Source organism: Heliangelus exortis, chromosome 15 (assembly GCF_036169615.1).
Source record: "Heliangelus exortis chromosome 15, bHelExo1.hap1, whole genome shotgun sequence".
NCBI lineage: Eukaryota > Metazoa > Chordata > Aves > Apodiformes > Trochilidae > Heliangelus > Heliangelus exortis.
In genome coordinates, this window is record NC_092436.1 from 5405962 (window position 1) to 5425877 (window position 19916).

General features: G+C 55.7%; 2 protein-coding genes across 3 annotated transcripts; one reads left to right on the forward strand and one right to left on the reverse strand.

Moving 5' to 3' along the window:
* Positions 1–653: 653 nt before the first annotated feature.
* CCDC69 (coiled-coil domain containing 69) lies at positions 654–9283 on the reverse strand. Its single transcript, XM_071758610.1, has 9 exons — positions 9039–9283; positions 4666–4735; positions 4001–4218; positions 3685–3760; positions 3488–3561; positions 3166–3267; positions 2881–3000; positions 2422–2519; positions 654–2263 (listed from the first exon to the last, which is right to left on the reverse strand). The coding sequence occupies exons 1-9, from the start codon at positions 9084–9086 to the stop codon at positions 2095–2097; spliced, it is 975 nt and encodes a 324-aa protein (XP_071614711.1). The 5' UTR covers positions 9087–9283; the 3' UTR covers positions 654–2094.
* Positions 9284–14257: 4974 nt separating this feature from the next.
* Positions 14258–19407, forward strand: GM2A (ganglioside GM2 activator). 2 transcript variants are annotated; one of them, XM_071758729.1, is made up of 5 exons: positions 14258–14615; positions 17035–17187; positions 17575–17757; positions 17855–18043; positions 18075–19407. In XM_071758729.1, exons 1-4 carry the CDS (start codon positions 14499–14501, stop codon positions 18008–18010), a joined length of 609 nt encoding a protein of 202 aa, XP_071614830.1. In that variant the 5' UTR covers positions 14258–14498; the 3' UTR covers positions 18011–18043; positions 18075–19407. The 2 variants fall into 2 exon arrangements, with proteins under 2 accessions (XP_071614830.1, XP_071614829.1); XM_071758728.1 differs by having other exon boundaries at positions 17855–19407.
* Positions 19408–19916: the final 509 nt, after the last annotated feature.

Here is a 19916-nt window from a genome sequence, read left to right on the forward strand (position 1 = left end):
CACCATGGACCTCATTGCCTTGGGAGTGGGCAGCACACTGGGGGTTGGTGTCTATGGCCTGGCAGGGGAAGTGGCTAAGACCAGCTCTGGCCCAAGCATTGTCCTTTTTTTCCTGGTTGCTGCCACGGTGTCTGCTCTGGCAGGGCTGTGCTATGCTGAATTTGGGGCCCGGGTGCTGAGATGCTGAACTTCAGTGTCAAAGGGTGGTGGGAGCACCAGTCCTCTGATGTGTGGCCTGGAGGAGTGGGAACTTTTTGGCTGGGAGGGGAGGGAAGAGAGAGGACCCCCTCCCACCCCCTATTCTGCCCATTCCCAGGTTTCCTCATTTACTTTGGCTATGGGATCTGGCACAGCACTGAGGGCTGCCAGCCCAAAGGAACGTTCCCCTGGGAGCTGCCTGGAAGCACGGCCAGGGAGGTTGCCCTGGAGCCCTGTGGGGTGGCACAGTGCCCATCTGTTTCGTGGCAATGAAAGGAGACAGGCTGGTTCCTGAGAGCCTGGCTCCCTCCACCCTCTACCTGGGACCTTGGGTGCAGGTCCCATCCCATGGAGGGGCACAGCCCTGACACCAGTCCTAGGAGCTGTTTTCTCCTGTGTAAACCTCCCCAAGCAACAGGAATCCCCATGGAAAGCCCCTGCAGAAGGAGTAACATATATATATATATTTATTTTTTTAACCAATAAAGAACTTTGGGTCCCAAACAGGATGTGCTTTTGGGGGAGTGGGATGCTCAACACTGGTATCCCTTTTCCAAATCCCTTCCATATCACTGTAGTTGCTAGAGGGTGCTGGAGGCTGCCCCACCATCCCTGAGCTGGGGGGATACATGGAGCAGTGGGTGCCCTTGTGGGACATTGCTCTGACACAGTGGGCACCCTGCTAGGAGATGCTTCACACTGGTTCCCCAAAATAGCTGGCACAGGATTCTCTGGGCTGCTGCTTCTTACAAACTTGTAATTGTTACAGCCCAGAGAATGCTGGCCTGGTGCACACACACCCCCATACACCCAGACTAAACAACCCTGGTGGGGGGACAGACCAGTGACAGCCCCTGGAGCAGTGCCTGTCCCACACTCTTGTGCACCCAGTGGAAAGTGCTTGTGTGCATCCAGCCTGACCTGCAGCTGTGCTGGGAGTATCTTCCTCCATGGGGATGCAGAGCAGGCAGTGGTGTTACTGAAGCCTGCTTCCTCTCAGGAGGATGCTCTGCTCCCCAATTATGCACCCCCAGGCATGCAGCCTCTGTCTGGCTTTAGGGGAAAAGGTGGGGCAGGTGGTGCTGCTGATGGGCATTGAGGACAAAGAGAGCTTGGTGTGTGTGTGGCAGTGAGTGGGGGCACGGCAGTGATCCCTGAGAGCTGTTTGCTGGAGATGGAGAAGGTGGTGGGGAGAGGAGGGTGTGGGTGGGAGCCTTGCCTGGGTGTCCCCAGGGAGTAAAATGGGTCCAAGCAGGGCAGCAGCAGGTGGCAGGTGGGGGTGGCATGGGCTTAGAGCAGCCTGAGCAGGAGGCCAAGCCCCAAAATGAGATGTTTTGTCATGGTCTGTAGCAAGGACAGTGCTGGTGGTGGCAGATGCACCCAGCTGCTCCCGTCCCTCCTGCCCTTTGCTGCTGCCTTGTGAAAGCCTCTGCGGCTCAGCCCTGGGCTTGGCCACCTGCTTCCCAAGGATGCTCCCCAGGGAATGAGGTGCCTTAACACCACCAGGTCCATGGCATCCTCCTCTCATCCTTCTACTGCTCATCAGCAGCCTCATCTTCCTCACCTCATCCCTGGGGGGACAGCACTGATGCTGGTCATGCTTAAAGCCAAGCACCGTGTTGGATCCAGCCCAATGCACGTCAGCGTGTCCTGGCTGACCCCTTTCATCCCCAAACAGCCCCCCACAGCTTTCTACCAGAGAAAGGTGTGTGGGGATGGTACAGGGGGGGTGTCCAGGGCCCACCTCAGCCCTGCAGAGGCTGGGGAAAGGCAGGCACAAGTGTCCCATGGAATGCTCCATCACCCCGGTGGCCTGGAGGGCTGAGCTGGACCCAAGGACACCAGGGGGAGCATCCCTGGGCTAACACAGCCAGGGGGAAGCCCGGCAGTAGTGTGCTACGTGGCGATGAGGGACACCTCTCCGGCAGCCATGGGGAAGGCAGATCCATCCCCCCCGTTGAGCATCCGGTACAGCAGCTCCTCCTTCTCTCGGCGAAGCCGCTCCCGCAGCTGCTTCTCCTTCTCCAGCGCCCCGCGGGCGGCCAACAGCTCCTCCGACAGCTGCCTGCAAACACGCAGCACGCACAGACACTGTCAGGGCCACCGGGAAAACTGGCACATCCCAACCAAGTGTCCTCCAGGCCCCCAGCCGGTGGCACTGGGAGCTGCAAGGTGTGTCCCTGTGTCCCCTGCCACTGGGAAGCCAGCGGGACCGGCGCTTACCTCGCCATGGCCAAGTGGTTCTGGGAGCGAACTTGGAGGTCCTCGTTTTCCTGTTGGAGAGTCTTAAACTTCTCCTCTAGCAGAAGGTTCTTCCCCACCTGGAAAGGGGGCACGAGAGTTAGAAGGGAGACAGAAAGTGCCTCCAGTCCCCCTCCACACCCCATCTTGGGTGGTTACGCTGCCTTGGTGGCATTGCACCCGTGTCCCTTCTCCACTCCAAGGAAGAAAAGGGGCCCCATCCACCTGCAGCTGCAATTTCTGTACCAGATACATAGAATCACAGACTGGTTTGGGTTGGAAGGAACCTAGTTCCTTCTAGTTCCAAGCCCCTTGCCATGGGCAGGGACACCTCCCACAAGACCAAGATTCTCAAAGCTCCATCCAACCTGGCCTTGATTCATGCGGGGAGAAGAGATGGAAAGAGGAAAGCCCACCTCTGACCTCTCTCTTTCAACTCACCACAGTCTCCAGGTTCATCAGCTTCTTTTGCATGCCATGGATGCGCTCATTCTTCATCTCGATGACAAAATGCAGGCTCTCCAGTTCCTGCTCCCAGAAGGGACTGGGGATCCCATGCTCCTGTGGGACAAAGCTGTGGCTTTAGCTCCAGTGGGGGAAGCACTTGGGGCATCATCTGCCCTGAGTCATCCCCCAGGGAAAGGACTTTTCTTCCCCCAAGGGCTGTGCCTCCCCACCCCATTCTCCTGGTCCATCAGAGAAGAACCCCTGGTCCCCTCCCTGCACCTGGATATGCTTCTTGTAGTCTATGTCCAAGAGTGATGCCTCCACCCGCTTCATTGTCTCCTGGAAAGACTTCAGCTGGGAATTCAGTTCTTGGATCATCTCCTAGAGTAGCCAAGGAAGAAGCAGGATGAGAAATGACCAGGATTTCTTTGTGAGCTGGGAGACTGTTGGATATGGCACCCCAGTAACCTCAGGGTAGGAGGAGCCTACATGATCCCCAGGGATGCCAGGGACCAAGGAGCTTAGGGCAGCATGGTGGAGCCAGTTCCTGGTCCTCAAGCCCTCCACAGGCACCCCCTCCCCAGGGAGTTCTATGTGGTACCTGTAAGGCTGCCTGGGTCTTGTGATGGGACTCAACCAGCAGCATCTTCTCCTGCTCATGAGTTCTCTGGAGCTCTGCAGGGGGGACATGAGCTGCGTGTCACCAGTGTGGGGACACCAGGGCAGTGAGCCCCACCTGAGCCCCACAGGTGCAGGGGAACAAGGGCCTGTGGCAATCCCCGTTGTCCTGGCACACACCTTGCAGGGCTTCTGTGTGCTCTCTCTTCAGAGCATCCAACTGCTCCTCCAGCTCCAGGTATTTTTCCTTTTCCACCTGGAAAGCAGGGAGATGACAAACTCTGCGTGTCTAACCCAGAATAAGGGATGCTCTGGCTGACCTGGTCCCTGTGACTTGCTGCCAGACCTGCAGCCCTCCAGGATTTTGAACGCCTTCTTAAAACTTCCCTTCTACCAAAAACGTGAGAGCCCAGCCCAATGTGTTCCATATCTGTGCCTGGGAAGTCCTGGCTGGCCACACGCTCCTGGCCCAGCAGCACTTGCATCTTCAACTCACTTGGGTGCTCATATCCTGGGTGTTTCTCCTGGTCTCTGCCTGGCCAGCATCTTTCAGCTGCTCTTCTTCCTGGCCAGCATCTTTCAGCTGCTCCTCTTCCTGGCCAGCATCTTTCAGCTGCTCCTCTTCCTGGCCTTGGAGGAATGTTATGCTCTCTGTCTGCTCCTTTTGCAATGCTTCCTTCTCCTTCCCATCCTCAGGGAACAGGGTGGTATTGGCTGTAAGGCAAAGGAGGCTGAAACAGTGCTGGCTGCATCCCGCTGGCAGGGCTGCTGGGATGTCCTTGGCAGCTGACCTGCCCAAATGGTGGCCTGTCTTCAGCCCCTGTCCCCTTCCCTTTGACAAATACCTCCCCTCCATCTCACTGCTGCAAATTAATACTAATCAGGATGGCATTAGCAGACCTAGAGAGGACACAGTTTGTCACACCTCCTGCCCTGAAGATGACCTGTCTACCTGGGAGGATGGGGTGCCATCATCTCTGGGATGGCACCATCCCTGAGATGCCATCGTCCCTGGGATGCTATGTGTGCCCACACCAGCCCCATGTGGAGGTTGCAGCCACCATCCCCACTGTCCCCAGCCCTGGTGCATGCTGGCTGCCCCTGGGGTTTGTCCTGCTGTTTTCCTTACATCACACTGACAGACACACAATTTCTTCTCACCATTTTCTGTCCCCAAGACTGTGAGCTCCTGGGCAGCCTGTTCCCTCTGCTTCTTGGCTTTACGACGTCTCTGGCAGAGAGAAAGAGGGTTGGAGTAGGGGAGGACAAAGGGGACAAGTGGCTGCAGGCAGAGGACACCCTGCAGGTGCCTGAAGCTGAGCATGCTTCACCCCTATAAAACAGGGGTCCTAGAGCAGCAGTGGTGCCTCCCCGACCCCTCTGCCTTCTGCCAGCCCCGGGCACACATGGGTGCAACCCTGAGCTCATACCATTTCCCTGCATCCCAGATGCCTCATCATGCATCACTGCCAACCCCCGGCTGGAAAACCTCAGGGCTGCCCACCCACCCACCTGCAACCTGGTGCTACCGCAAAATAGGCAACAAAACATTTGGTGGGAGAGAGAAGGCAGCCCTTGGCAGGGCTCCAGCTATGGCACTTCCTCACTACCCTCCTCCTCCTCCTCTGTCCTCACTTGCCGGGATGCTCGAGGTCAGCCTGGTCCCTGGCACCTTGCCGCACCCCAAAGCTCCGCATCCCCGGAGCTTTGCACAGCTGGGTTTTGACACAGCCCGTGGCGGAACAAGAGTGAGAAATGAAAAAAAAATATCCCTAAAGCAGAGGCAATGCCGACCTCGTGCCGGGCTGGCGGCAGCGCAAGCAGTGACCTCAGGAGAGCAGGAATGTGCATCCCGCACCATCCCACTGCTGCCGCGGGGCTGACATAGCCCAGAGCCGGGAGCTGCCTTCAGCAACACAGCTCTGCGGGATGCCTTCCAGCCCTGGATAGGTTTAATGTAGTCACTTGGAAGGGAGGAGGAAAACAAAACAAAAAAAAACAAAGCAAAAGATAGAGGTGGATGTATTTTTATCCGATGCTGAAAGACAGAAGCAAAGCTCTCGCAGCTCGGCCCCCCTGTGCTGGTGCTTCTGGGTAGGGGTGTGGATGCCTCGTGGGTGAGGGGATTCACCTGCAGACACATTGCTGCTCTCCAGCCCCTGGAGAGCACCCCTAAAAACACGGGTCCCTAAGGAAAGCAGCCCTGCAGCCTGCGGGGAGCAGGGACCCTGCTGTACCCCGGCGTGGCCAAAGACAGGACGGATTAGGGAGCCTGGCTTGGGAAAAAAGAGAGGCAAAGCAAACAGGCGTCCCTGCCTCCACCTCCCCTGCAGCCCCCCCTCCGAAGCCGGAGGGAAGAGCAGTTGCCAGGGAGAGCAGGAAAACTCGGAGCCTCTGGGAAGCCAGGGCTTTATCTTCCCTTCTATGGCGTGAGTGTAGGGCACTGAAGGCAGCTCAGGCAGCGGAGTGAGGAGGTACCAGGAGCTTGGGATTTGAAGGGTTTGTTCTCCTTGTTGACAGAAATGCATAAAGGGATCAAGAGGTAAGCCAGCATCAGCAGACAAATCTAAATACCTGTCCCAAGGCTACCAGCCAAGTGTCCCTCCTGCCTCTAGGAGCAAATAAAAGAGTGTCTGGAGCTAATTTTACTCCTGAGCACTCAAAGAGTCTTTTGGATGAGAGCTCCACCACCAGTGACAGACTGGAAAGCAAAATGTGGCTGAAAACTAACTAAAACACAGGGGGAAATCTGTTGCTACTTCCAGAACAGCGTGTGGGACCTGCATCTCTGGCATCACCCAGAGCATTTGGGAGAGCTGGAAGATGGTCCCAGTATCTGCTATGTGGTCAAGGAGAGGGCTGGGAGTTGTTCCAGCTTTGGCCCACGGAAGAAGCAGTTTGTAGAGTGTCCTGCAGGTGCAGGTCATGCTTCCCCTAGAGACTTTCAGCATGGAAATTTCTGGCTTCAGTTTTGAGAAGGTTCATGCCAAAAATACCTTCCAGCTATATATTAAAAAAAAAAAAAAAAAAAAAAAAAAAGTATCCATGTTCTTAGAACTAAATATTTCTAGCAGTCTGGGGCAAAACTGTTAATGGATGGATTAATCAGGATTTCCAGGAGAACCTGAGGCATCTCAAAAGGTGCCAGAAGTGGGGAGCACCTGCACAGGGGCAGCCAGCATGGTGCAGGCGTCTGGATCAGCTGCAGCCTCCCCTTCAGCTTTCAGCCTGAGGTGGGGTTTTGTACTGTTTTTTTCTTCTTCTTTTTCCTGTTTTACAAGTGTGTTAGGCAATTAAACTATGCAATGTTACCGTCATTGAACAAAATCACAAAGAGGCAGGAAATGAGCATTTAAATCCCAGCCCTGCTCCTGGGGATGAGGTTTTGCTTTGTGGCTGTGGAGAAGTGGACAATGACCTGGCCCATGACCCTAAAACTTCCCTGGGACCTGCAACAGATGCTCCGTGCTGCCAGAGCAATGCTGGAACAGGTCTGTGAGACCTGTCTTCAACTCTGCTGCTGTGCTTTTCCTCAGGAAGATGCTATCACCTCTCCCACAGCCAGATCCTTGCCACAGGCTGTACACAAACCATCCACGCTGTTGACAGCCCCAAGTTTTGCGTCCTGACCTTTCCCTGGCTCCTATTGCTACATATAGTTCCTATATTTCCAAAATAAATTCACCCCAGCCCTGGAAGGCGGCCAAACCTCAGCCTTGATCTTTTGGGACAGCATCTTGGCCTCTCTCTCACGCTGGGGAGCATGGCTGGATGGTGAGCAGTGACGGCGAATGGCCGAGCATGGCTGGATGGGGCTGGGAGGAAAAGGGAACCCCAAGAATGCCCATTCTGAGCAGGGCTCTGACCATCAGACCTGTGCCTGTGCCTCCTTATCACTCTACAGACTGGTGATGAAGGACAAGTCTGCCAAGCTGTCTCCCCCGGGGCACACAGGAGCTCCTGGTATGCCACCCACCCACCAGACCCTGCCTGACAAAAGCTCCCCAAGGTCACCTCCAACTTTAGGCCAGCCCCAAAAGGTCCTCAGCCCCTGGCCCCATGACAGCCCCCAGCCCCATGATGTGTACCCTTAGGTGCCCTTGATGTTTGAGGGTTGCCTCCATCCCCAGACTATCCCAAGGCTCTCTTGCAGGGCTGCTCAGCTCTGCAAGGCCACCCATCAGCAGCAGGGGGTGAAGGTCTCCCAGCCCTGGTACCCTGGACATCAGAATGTGGGCAGGAGTGGCTCCATGCCTGCCCTTAGCCCTTTTTGCCATAAAGGGGATTTTCAGTGCTGCTTTCGGGATTAATTTGCAACTTAGTCACAGCAGCAGGGCTGCTTTATGGGCACAAACCACAGTTAGCAGAGCTGAGAGGCTGAGCAGAGACCGAGAGCAGGGGAGTGCAGGAAGGGAGGTGTCTGCGGGCAAAGGGCTCTGACTTAAATTTCCGCATTTCAGTAAAAGTGTGGCTCTCAACACCTGGAGCCTCATGGCTGCTGTTTGTCCCTGTCTCAAAACCCATCTTGTGAGCTCTTGAGAGTCACAAACCATCCCAGAAGTGCCTGATCTTATGACATGGAGAAGAGTGTTGGATTTTTTTCCGTGATACGGAAAAGCAGCCAAGATTGCAAGTGCTGTAAATAAAGGCACTTGCTGGCTCCGGGGCTGTTCAAGCTCCACTCCTGCTTCCCCCCCCCACATCCCAGCAGTGGGTTGTGCTTTGTCTGCAGGGTCCCCGGCAGCCCAGCTCTCACAGCTGCCTCTCCAAAGAGCCACCCGTACACGGGGTTATGCTGGCACCGCGGGGCTCTCCCGGGCTCCCTCCTGCCCCTGTCACCCTCCAGCCACCACTGACACGGGCACACACAGCACATCCAACCTCACAAACAGCTCCTGAGGTCGATGGCGGGGCGCTAGGGCAGCAGGAGCACAGCAAACATTATGTTAATTAGCATCAGATAATTCCTAGACCTCAACCCGCTGAGGAATTCTTCAGTGCAGAGCAACGTGCTGAGATCTGCTGGGGACTCACTTGCAGCAGTGACACCTTTGGCACAAGAGGGGACTCCGCACAAGGGGGGACACAACATTTGGGATGAGGGAGGATGCTGTGGGAGGACGGCAGAGGTGTGGCTGGGGGAACGCATCCCTGTCCTGTATGGGACCAGCATTTCCAACAGGTACTCCAGATAATGCACCTCCTTTAGGACAGGCTTCCCGGTGATGTGGGGGAGAGCCCTAGGGGTCCAGCAGGGCAGATGGCTACCAGCCCCTCAATTGCGGGTGCCGGCTCCCCCACTACAACACCAGTGGGGTCCCACGCATCCACGGACAGCCACACTGCCCAGTACCACTGCTCCCCGGGGCAGGGAGGCACCAGCAGTGCAAGCAGGGCTGCAGGCAGACCCCCTGCCCCATGCGAACCCCAGCCCCATGGGAACCCCAACAATGCACGAACCCCGACAACAACAAACTCCCATCCCGCACCGACCCCAGCCCCGGCCCGGCCCCGCAAGCCCCCGCAGCCGGTACCTTGCCGCCGCTGGAGCAGCAGCGCAGGGTGCTGCCGGTGCAGCCCATGGTGCCCCCGTCAGGGAGCCCGCTCAGCCGCGGGGTGCGGGGTTCCGGAGAGCGGCTTCCGACGGGACGGGACGGGACGGGACGAGCCGCTCTAGCTGGGGCTGGCAGGCAGGGAAAAAAAAAAAAAAAAAAAAAAAAAAAGTGGAAAAAAAAAAAAAAAAAGTCCCCGCAGCTGCTCGCAGGCAGCACCGGGAGAGGGTGCTCTGCACCCCTGAGCGGCGGGCAGGGCCCCCCGCTGCAGCCTGCCCGCCTCTGGGGCTGGCTCTGGGCTCTCGGACGAGGTGCTGTGTCCCTGAAGGCCTCTACGGCCCCGAGTGTCCTCGCTCTGGGATCAGAAAACCTCGTCTCAAGAGAGAGTAGTAGGATACTCCTCACTCCGAGAACTCGCCTTCCTCACAGTGCCCTGCACGGAGGATGTTCCATCCAAGGTGGGGTGGAAGTGGAACTGGGGCAGAACCCCCGCACCGGCGTTGCTCCACAATGAGTGGGTGGGGCAGGACCCCTGCACAGGGACCGGGGTCCGGGGGGGGCTGGCTTGGGGGTCTTATCCTGGTTGAACCTATTCCAGCCCCCCTGGGAAAAGGAAACTGGGGGACAAATGTAGGATCCATCTCAGCTATTGCCTTCACTCCATGAAGATTCATGATTAAAGGCGGTGTGGGTTTTGTTTTTTTGGTGTTTTTTGTGGTTTTTTTTTTGTTTGTTTTTGTTTTTGTGTGTTTTTTTGTTTGTTTGTTTGTTTGTTTGTTTGCTTTTTTTTTGTTTTTGTTTTGGTTTGTTTCTGGCAGGAGTTCTGCTTTAGGGGTAGTGTGCTGGATGAAGGGGGCCTTCAGTGTGATCTGTACTGCCTGGGGGACTGCATCCTGGAATCCCCCCCTCTTGAGCATCCCAAATACTGGGCTTGGAGCCAGGGTGCTTTTTGCCAGGAGGAAATCCTGCACTTTGGAAATGGGTCCTGAAAAGTTAGGGAAATGCATAGAATGGAAAGTGTCCCATCTAAAAATTAATGGGAGGGAAGGCAGGTAAAACCAAGTGTATTGGTTTTAATGTTTTCTTCATTTTTTTTATAATGCTGTGGAATAATAGACATTTCTAAATGCGCACACATTCTGACCTGAAAAATAAATCATTGCCCCCCAGCAACTGCTGAAATAGGAGTGTTTCAACCTGATCACAAGGCAGTGCCTGTATGGAAACACTACTGGTTTTGTCAACACCTTTCTGTTCTGACATTTTCCAAATATTCCCTGGGAGAAGGCCAGGGGTTTGGGGGCTGCCAGCATGCTGGCATTTCTGCTCCAGCACTGCCTGCCCAGGGGGCAGGGGAGCAAAGGTGCACGGTTGCCCCATCATGTGCAATCTGAAGGTGTTTTTTTCTGCCATGGTAACCCTGCGACAGGGGAAATTGTGAAACAGCACTTGGATAGGAAGGTGGGGAAGGTGAGGGGCAGGCCCACAGCTGCCTCAAATCTCCCAGGGACTGGTGGGACCAGTTGCCTGGGTCCTCTTGGGTAGGTGCTGCTTAACCTGGGTGATGTTTCATGAGTCACAGCAGCTTCTCGCCTCTCAGAAACCACTAAGAGCGTCTCTGTTCTTATCTCCCCCAGCACTTCACACATGGGGCAAGTCTCCTTCCCTACCTGAGAGCACTTATTTGGGCTGAGTAGATCCTTTGCGGGATAAAAAATCTGCGCAAGGTGCTTGCTCTCCACCTCCTCCGAGTTAATTAAAAATCCTGGTCCAGATTTTGGAGGCTGAAGGCATTACAGGGGTGAGCACAAACACACGTGTATTTCCAGGCTGAATTTGTATTGCTGTGGCTGGGAACTGAAACAACAACTGTGTGGCAGCTGAGGAGGAGCCTGTCCAGCTGCCATCACATCCTGCTGCTGCACAAAACTCCACCAATTTGCACATTGGCTCGTGGTAATTTCTGGATTTACTGAGGGTGCACTGGGATGCTGTGTGCCACAAAGCAGGGCTCTGAGTCAGATTTCTCTGGGGAGGGATTAAAACCAGAGGATAAGGTCACCTCGGTGATGCTGAGGCATCATGGCCACTGTGTTGGCCATGGCTGCTACAGCCTTGCACTTCTATAAGTCACTGATTTTTCTGAGAAGAGGCCACACCAGATCATGTTGCATCCTTCCTTCAGTTCATGGGTGCATCTGTGAGGCTGTGTGCCAGAGGGCCTCCCTCTGCTGCCCTGAAGATATCTTATTTTAGTTTGATTTTAGCGATTTCTCACTTTCTCCCATTTTTCCCATGCAGGCTGCATGGAATACTTTCCTGATGCAGAGAGAAGCTACCATCTCAGGCCCCCTTCATCTTTCTCTGTCCCTGAACACTAACAGAATCATAGAATCATAGAATCAGAATCACAGAATCGTAGAATCAGAATCATAGAATCAAAATCATAGAATCATGGAATCATAGAATCAGAATCATAGACTCAGAGAATCAAAGAACTGGATGGAAGGGACCTCTGAGATCATCAAGTCCAACCTTTGCTCCACCACCACCGTGGTTCCCAGCCCATGGCACTGAGTGCCACATCCAGTCTCTTTTTAAATATCTCCAGGGATGGAGAATCCACTACTTCCCTGGGCAGCCCATTCCAATGTCTGATCACCCTCTCCATAAAGAAATTATTTCTAATATCCAACCTAAACCTCCCCTGGCACAACTTGAGACCATGCTCAAAATAATTTGCTCCCTTTGCAGGGCAGCACTTAAACATCCATAATCTTTCCTGTCCACACACTGTTGTATGAAGCAGAGGCTTTCCACAGCATTGTAGGGGTGGGATTCAAGGGTGCAACAGCTCATCCCTCTCTCCCTACCCTGAAGAACCTGGGGACACAGGAAGGATGTGGGGCTGCTGGAGGCTGCCTGCAGGGGGATGGAGATGACAGGGCCTGTGACAGCAAGGGGGTTTCCACCCACACAAAGACAGCAAAGCAGAGGTGGTGTGTGGCTGACCCACCTGGGACAGCCTTGCCTTGTTTTGAAGTTTGCCCTGATGTCTTTTTCAGTATTATCACTAGCTCTCCCCAGAAACAACAGCAGCTGGAGACATCTCAAGGGTTCTGCCTAGAAAAGCCAGCCTAGGAGGGTTTATCTCATGCTCAGCTGAATTGCCGTAAATGGGATAACAGCTGGCTGAACGTTGAGTTAATTTGTACCAGTGGTCATTTAAAGTGTTTGCCAAAGCTTGTGGATAAGAGAAATATCTATGCAAGCTGTTAAAATGTCTCTTCTCTCTCTCTCCAGTTCCATCTGGTATGGACTGGGCAAGGTTGGGGTGGGCACAAGGCAGTGTTTGTGCCAGCACGTGGGATTTCCATCTGAAGCAGGTCTTGCATTGTCTGTGTGCAGGGTGGTCCCATGAGATGGGGTCATTCCTTTTTTTGTTTCTTTTTTTTTAGAAACCCAGTCTGGAAATGAAAAAGGGGGAGAAGGTTTGGCTAAGAAGGTTTTTGGGTGATGAGATGGCATGTAGCAATGCTTTGCAGGTCCTGGCAGAGCTGGTGGCATGGGCAGTGGAGACAGGGTGGTCTGGGGTTGTACCTCTCAGCCATCGTTTATGATCTGTTTGCTGTAGTAAATGAGACTCTTCTAACAAAGTCATTAACGCTGTCAGTCTTCTGTGCTGGCTGCTCATTTTCAATGCAAATCAAAGGTGTTTAGCCAGACCTTGTGACTTGAGCTTTGCATGGGTGAGATAGCTCAGGAAACTTTGAACTGCAGAGGGTCTTGCATATGGTGCAGCCCAAAAAAAGGTTGCAGACTCCTTTGGTAGGGATCTAGGTCACACACGCTTCTGTCTTGAGGCAGAGCAGTGATTCCAAGTTGTTTCTGCCCCTGCCTGTGCTTTTCCAAGCAAAAGGATGTGGCTTAATCCATCCTTCCAGTCCTTTACTCTTTTTTCCCCCATGACAAAATGGAGGAGGGAGAGATGGGAACTGGGGAGCAAAACCTTCACCCACGCTGGTTGTGAGAAGCGGGCAAGTATGTGGCACCGGGGGGTTGGAAGAAAAGTCCTTTGCTCCATTCCTGGCCCCAAACGTGATGCTCCGGCCGTGCCCGTGCCTTTCCTCACACATCCCCATCCCTGTCCCCCGGCTGCTCCAAAGCCTCAAAGTGAAAACTAATCGCGGGGCATAACTTTCCGCCCCGCTCACGGGTGGGAGGGGCGATGCTATTTATTCCTCACCCTTAAGCCTCCGCCGCGGATCAGCGGCGCAGTTGTCGCTGCCGGCACGGGGTGGGCAGCAGCATCCGTCACGGCCCCTGCCTGCTCCCTGCCTGCACCGTCCCGGGCTGCCTCGCTGCTAAAAAAGGATGAAAGGCTAAAAATAGAGCTGAGGCAGTGGTTTGGAGAAGCTGGGACACCCTTCCCAGGGCTGGGAGTGATACGGGGAGGCCAGCCAGCATCGGCGTGGGAGGGAGATGCCTGCAGGGAAGTGTCCTCTGTGTGGGTCCTAACTATGCTTGGTGGGTGTAGGGGGAGAACTGAGACCCGGCACACTTTCCCCAGGATAAAAACATCTGCTCACCAAAATACACGGGGAAACCCATGCTCCCGTGCCATCCCTGATGGCAGAGTTTGTGGGGGCTTTCCAGCACAATTAGGGGGCTCGATGCAGCTCTGGCTGGAAAATGGGAAACAGAAAGGAGGAGGGTGGAAGAGGGGGCGTGTTAAATCCTAAATGGTGGGTAGTGGGGTGCTGCAGAGCTGCAGCAAACAGCCCAGATGGGGACTGCACCCTGCAACGCACATGGCATCGGGTTCAGGGGCTCAAATTCTCTTTCCACTGCTGAGCTAGGGGTGGTGGTTTCCTGCACGAAGGGGGAAGCGACCCTTTGCACACCCACAGCCTTCTCGGCCAGCCAGAGTGGGGTGCGGGGAGGGGCACAGCCTTGAGAGGGGGGATAGATATGGTCTGGGGGGTGTGGGTGCTTTGGCATAATGGGGGCCCTTCGGCATCCCGCCCCTCCCGTCCCGCCTCTCCCTGGATGCCTGGGAAAGCGCAACTTCCCGTCCCAGCATCCCTGCGATTCCAGTCCTGCTCTTGGAAACAAAACCACAGAGAGGGAAGAAAAAAAAAAAAAAAAAAAAAAAAAAAAAAAAAAAAAAAAGGAAGGGAAAATCTGAGCGTACCCAAGGGGAGGGAGGAGACTCGGGAGATGGGCCGGGCGCGGAGCTAATAGGGTGCAGCCCCACAGCACGGGCCGGCCCAGTCTCGTCGCCTTCTGTCTCGTCGCCTCCAGCCCTGTCCCGGTGGGAATCGCAGCTCGGGAATCCCTGCTGGGGAAGAAGGTGCCTCCATCCTCCTCGCCTCTCTGTTTTCTTCCCCCGTCGGTCTCCCGGTCCGTTTCCCGGCCCTCTGCCCTGGTTCTGCCGGAGGGATGCTGGGAGCGGTGCTGGCGCTGGCGCTCTGCGCTCTGCAGTTCTGCCCGGGGGTGCTCGGAGGGGTCCGGCCGCAGATGCTCGTGGAGCGGAGCGGTGCCCGCAGGCTGAGCAAGGTGAGACCCTCACCCCTGCACCCCACTCCTCTTTCGGGGGGCAGGGGCTTGGGGCTGGAGGGGAGAGGGGGGAGGGAGGAGGAAGGGCAGCCCGGGCGGTGCAGGAGGACGAGAGAGGCTTTGGTGATCCCGCTGGGTTTTGCAAAAGAGCGAAAACGTTTTTGGCACCTGGAGGATGAGTGGCAGGAAGGGTTCTGGCTGCACGCCTGGGCTGGGGAGCAGTGGGGTCCCATAGCCCCGACCGTGCTGGGAGCGGGGCTGCAGTTTCGGGTCTCGGAGTAGGAGCGGGTTTCAGTTCTGCCAAACCGTACGGAACCGAGAAGGCGCTGCGGTTCCTTCGCCTGAACTTTACCTGGCACACCCCAGCGCCTCGGTTTCCCTTCGTCCGGTCATCTCTGCTCCGCAGTCAGGCTGAGAGCTGGGATTGTTCAGCCGGAAGAGAAAGCTCCGGGGAGACCTTAGAGCAACTTCCAGTGTCGGAAGGGGCTACAGGAAATCTGGGGAAGGACTTTTTACGGGGGCATGGAATGATAGAAACAGTGTGAAACTGAAAGAAGGTACACTCTGGTTAGACATCGGGAAGAAATTCTTTACTGTGAAGATGGCACAGGTTGCCCAGAGAAGTTGTGGATGCCCACATGAATGTTCAAGGGCAGGTTTGACAGAGCTTTGTGCAACCAGGTCTAGTGGGAGGTGTCCCTGCCTGTGCAGGGATGGTTGGAACTACCTGATCTTTAAGGTCCCTTCCAACCCAAACCAGTCTGTGATTCTACAGTTTGGTTCCCACACAGTGCTGGGCCGGGCTCATCAGCAGGCACTGATTAAGATACAGCTGATTAAGATGCATGACTCTCACGTGGTGTGGAGGAGAATCTCTCTCTATTTTCCAGGAATGCAGATGTTGTCCCAGGGAAGGGGAAGCCAGTTTTAGGAAGGCTGGAGGGGGCTCAGCAGAGCAGCAGCAGGGTCTGTGGTACATCAATATGCACCCACACATAGATGTTCAGTTTCCATGGAGTCTCTGCCTGCAGACCCATGGGTGAGGGGCTCCTGGCTCTTCCCTGCCCCTTGCTCTGGCTTGCCCTGAGCCCCATGTCCTGCCCTGCAGCCCGTGGCTGTTCCCACCTGTCAGGCAGGGTGTCGGGATGGGTTCCTTGCCCATGTGGGCAACGCTGCCCCCTGGGGCTACCGGCTGGCACCAGGGAACAGCCTCCCAGGTTATACAGCTTCCACCGGTTCTGTGGCTGCCTGTGGCATAAGGACACAGGCTGCCCCAGCCAAACCTGCTCGGGGTGCATAGCCCAGGTGTCTTCCTGCCTTCCTACCGGGAAAAGGTCTGCAATTAGGCTGGAGCCTGCTGGGTAGGGAGCTGGGGTTGGGCTTCTGGCAGGTTCAGGGGCTGCTGTTGCAGGCAGGTGCTGCCATCCTCTCACCTTTGAAGTTGGGGTGTGGGAGCAGAGGGCTCCAGCACTGTTGCCAGCTCATGGCTTTGCCAGTGGTGGCTGGTTGGACTCAGAGGAAACAGGGGGGATTGCCCAGCATGGCTCTCAGCCCAGGAGGGACATGGCTTAGTGGGGCACTTGGCAGTAACAGGTTAACAGCTGGACTTGACAATCTTAAAAGTCTTTTCCAACCAAAACAATTCTATGATTCTATGATTCTATGACACGAGCCATGTCCTCCTCTCCAGGTGACATCCCCTGCACCTGGATTTTCAGTAGCCCATGGGACAGTGTTGCTTTTCCAGCTCATTTGGACAGAACCAACTCAGGCTCAGGCCCCTGGGGTTTATCTGTCAGCCAGGGGATGAGCCTGGCTCATCTGTTCCTCCAACATCAGAGAAGGAAATATTAAACTATGTTTACAGTGCAGCAAGTGAACACAGCTTGCTTCTGTGTCTGACTGGGTTGCTGCAGCCAGTGGATGAGGGCTCACAGTGGCCAGGCTAGTCCTGGCTGAGGCAGGAGGCTGTGCTTGCTCCACAGCCCCCACAGGGCACAACATCCCTCCAGCCAGAACACCCACTGCCATCCTGCCCTGGTCCCCTTTGCTCTCTTGCCTTTGCTCTCACACACCATTGGCATGAAGGATGCTTCTCACTTTGCTCACATGCAAAGTGTTTGGAGGCTGAGGTGAGGTAAGGTTGGAAATTGTAGCCTGGGAGCACTCACTGGGTGTAAAGTACACACAGGGGGAGAGGACAGAGAGTTTCTGCAATGCCCTCAGGTTCAGAGAGGTGGGAGTGTGAGAAATGAAGGAGAAAATATTTATTTGGCATTTGGACAAGGGCTCAAGGTCATTTTCCGGCTGTGGTTGTGAGCAGATGACTGGGGGAGGTTAGAAGTCCAGCACTAGGGAAACCTCCTGCAAACCTAGGGCAAGACTTGCCTTGGCTCTAACCACCCCCTTGGTGCCACAGGTTGGTGGCTTTGCCTGGGAGAACTGCGGTGATGGGAGGGACCCGGTGGTGCTGAAGAGCCTCTCCGTGGCACCCGACCCCATCAGCATCCCGGGGAGCCTGCGCGTCAGTGCAGCTGCCACCAGCAGCAAGACCATGGCCTCCCCTCTGAAGGTACGTGCTGGAGGTGCTGCTGTGGGATGCAGAGGGGCAGAGCTTCCCAAAACCTCTGGGAAATGCCCAGTGTTTGGGGCTGCAGGGAATGTGCCGGGGGAGTGCGGAGTCAGAGCTGTGGGATGGGAGCTGCTTTTGGGACAGGACACAGAGGGTGTGGTGGTGGGAAGTGTTTGCTCAAGAGGCCAAGCTGAGGTTGGAGGAAGGGAATCCTGCAGGCAGAAAGGAATTGAAAGCAGGAAGGGGAGGCAGGAGGGTGTGCAGTGGCCCCGTGGACACCCCAAAGAACCGCATGATCAGAAGCTGAGGGAGGTGGCTGGGGAGGGGGCTGGTTAGACAGGCTGGAGGAGCTGCGGGTGCCCATAGTGCTGAACACCTTCCCTTCAGGCAGTGCTGGTGGTGGAGAAAGCCCTGGGTGACCTCTGGATTCAGCTGCCCTGCATCGACCAGCTGGGCAGCTGCACCTACAACGATATCTGTGTCATCCTTGATAACCTCATCCCGCCCGGCACGACCTGCCCGGAGCCCCTGCTCACCTACGGCATTCCCTGCCACTGCCCCTTCAAAGCGGTACGACCCAACCCCCCGGCACCACCGCCGGGTACCACCCTGCCCATTGGCACGGGGCTGGGCTGACATCTTGCTTACGTGTCCCCTCTCTCCACAGGGCTCCTACTCCCTGCCAGCCAGTGATTTCCTCCTGCCCGATGTGGAGCTGCCCACCTGGATGACCAACGGGAACTACCGGGTCCGGGCAGAGATCAGCAACAACGGGCAGGAGCTCGCCTGTGTCAAGCTGGCCTTCTCCCTGCAGTCCCAGTGAGGGGCAGGGGATCCTCCCTCCTTTCCCTACTGCCTTGGTCCCCTCTCCCTCCTTTCCCCACCACCTTGGTCCCCTGTCCCGTCCTTTCCAGTTGCACCCCATCTTCTGTCACCCCGTCCCAGGGGGTTTCTTCTCTCCTGCTGTCAGGAGGATGCAGATCCCCTGCCTCAGCTTGGTGACCCCGTCCTCTTGCTACCCACAAAAAGGCCCCTCCTGCTGTCCCACTGTCCCCAACCCCATCACCAGACTGTCCTCTGCCTTGCATAGGGTGGCTGTGGAGCTAACCCCAGCCTTTCAGCACGACCTGCTGGTAGTTATTTTTTACCTAGTTTCTCTTTTTTAATCTTTTTCTTAATCCCACCAGGGAATTTTAGATGAAAACATTCCAGGGAAAAGCAGTATTTCTTGGGGAGGAGGGAACATTTGGGAGTGCTGAAGCATCCCAGAGGGATGCAGGGTGAGCTGTAGAGGGTGTTCCAGCATGCTCCAGCTGGAGCATGGAGCTGTTTTGCAGAAGTGTCCCCAAAGTGGCAACAATGGCCCCATCGTGTCAGCTCTGAGTCTGCCTTTGGTGCATATCCCTGTTCTGTGCATGGGACCAGCTCAGTGACACGTGTCATCAGTGAGGGCACCTCCTTGTGTCCCTCCTGTAACAACTGTCACAAGCACAACAGGACTGAAACTGCCCAAATCCTAGAGGGATGTTCCCTCTCCTGAGGGACCAAGTGGCTGGTGCTGGTTCCAGCAGGAGGAGAGGTGTCTGGGCACCAGCTGCATGTGGTCTGGGGGGACACATGGCTGTGATGGGGCAGATGGGACACAACCTGGCCACCATTTCACCTTGCAGCTGGGACTGAGCTGAGGCAGGACAGTCCACTGGGACAATCCTTCCCATGCACCAGCAGAGGCACCTCCAGCACATGGAGCAGCATCCCGGACACAGGGTGGATAGGGAGATGATCATGAAGATCAGCAGCCTGGGTCCTATTTAGGAACTCTGCAGCCCATCTCCTGGTTGTCATTGGAGGCTGAGATGGGGGCAGACAGCATCTTCCTACCTGTGGCTCCGGGCATCACCCACCCGTGCCAGGTCCCCACAGGTCCCCACAGGGCAGAGGTGCAGGGGACCCACCAGCCATCCTCATCCCTCACTCCTCTATCCCTGCCTGCTTGCTGTAGGCTTGATTTTCTTCCAAGCACTTTATAAGCCTTAACTACAGCCAGGCTGCCCTGGCAGGAGGTCCTGTGCCTGTTCCCACTGCCTTTCTGTGCTCTTGACTTGATCTGTCTCATCCTGCTGCTGGGTTTGACCTGGGTTCGTTTTGGCTGGAGAAGAGTTAACCCCCTCACTTTTTGGGAAGGTTCTGCATGGTCTTAATAAATCTTTTTACCAGGAAGCAGAGATGAGGCCTCTTGATTTTGGGGGGTGATGTTTGTTTCTGTTGAAATAATAGGGCTGTGGTTTTGAGCTGAGGGAAGCGAAAGTGGTGTTGGGGCTGGGGTGGGGGACAGTGGTGGAAGATCGTAGAAACACGGAATTGTTTGGGTTGGAAAAGCCCTTTCAGATCACCCAGTCCAACCATGAACCCAGCACTGCTGAGCCCACCACTACCCCATGGCCCTCAGCACCACATCCCCACGGATTTCAAACACCTCCAAGGCTGCTGACCCCAGCACTGCCCCGGGCAGCCCATCCCAGAGCCTGACAGCCCTTTCCGTGAAGAAAATTTTCCTAATATTCGATTTAAACCTTCCCTGGCACGTTCCCTTTTGGGACTCGGGAAGTGGGTGGGATGCTCCCTATTGCCACGCGTGAAGGGGGCGCAGACACTCCTCGCCGCGTCCGCTAGGCGGCGCTGCAGCGCCTTTAGCCCCGCCCTCCACTCTTAGCCACGCCCCCCACCTT

What these genes read in the sequence shown, in the direction of transcription:
- CCDC69 (XM_071758610.1), bottom strand. Translation starts at nt 9,086, where the DNA reads ATGGGCTGCACCGGCAGCACCCTGCGCTGCTGCTCCAGCGGCGGCAAG. An exon ending in AGTCTTGGGGACAGAAAATG is followed by an intron (nt 4,219 to 4,665) that starts GTGAGAAGAAAT and finishes TTTGCCTTACAG; the next exon opens with CCAATACCACCCTGTTCCCT. An exon ending in CCCAGGATATGAGCACCCAA is followed by an intron (nt 3,761 to 4,000) that starts GTGAGTTGAAGA and finishes CCTGCTTTCCAG; the next exon opens with GTGGAAAAGGAAAAATACCT.
- GM2A (XM_071758728.1), top strand. Translation starts at nt 14,499, where the DNA reads ATGCTGGGAGCGGTGCTGGCGCTGGCGCTCTGCGCTCTGCAGTTCTGC. An exon ending in GTGCCCGCAGGCTGAGCAAG is followed by an intron (nt 14,616 to 17,034) that starts GTGAGACCCTCA and finishes TTGGTGCCACAG; the next exon opens with GTTGGTGGCTTTGCCTGGGA. An exon ending in CCATGGCCTCCCCTCTGAAG is followed by an intron (nt 17,188 to 17,574) that starts GTACGTGCTGGA and finishes CCTTCCCTTCAG; the next exon opens with GCAGTGCTGGTGGTGGAGAA.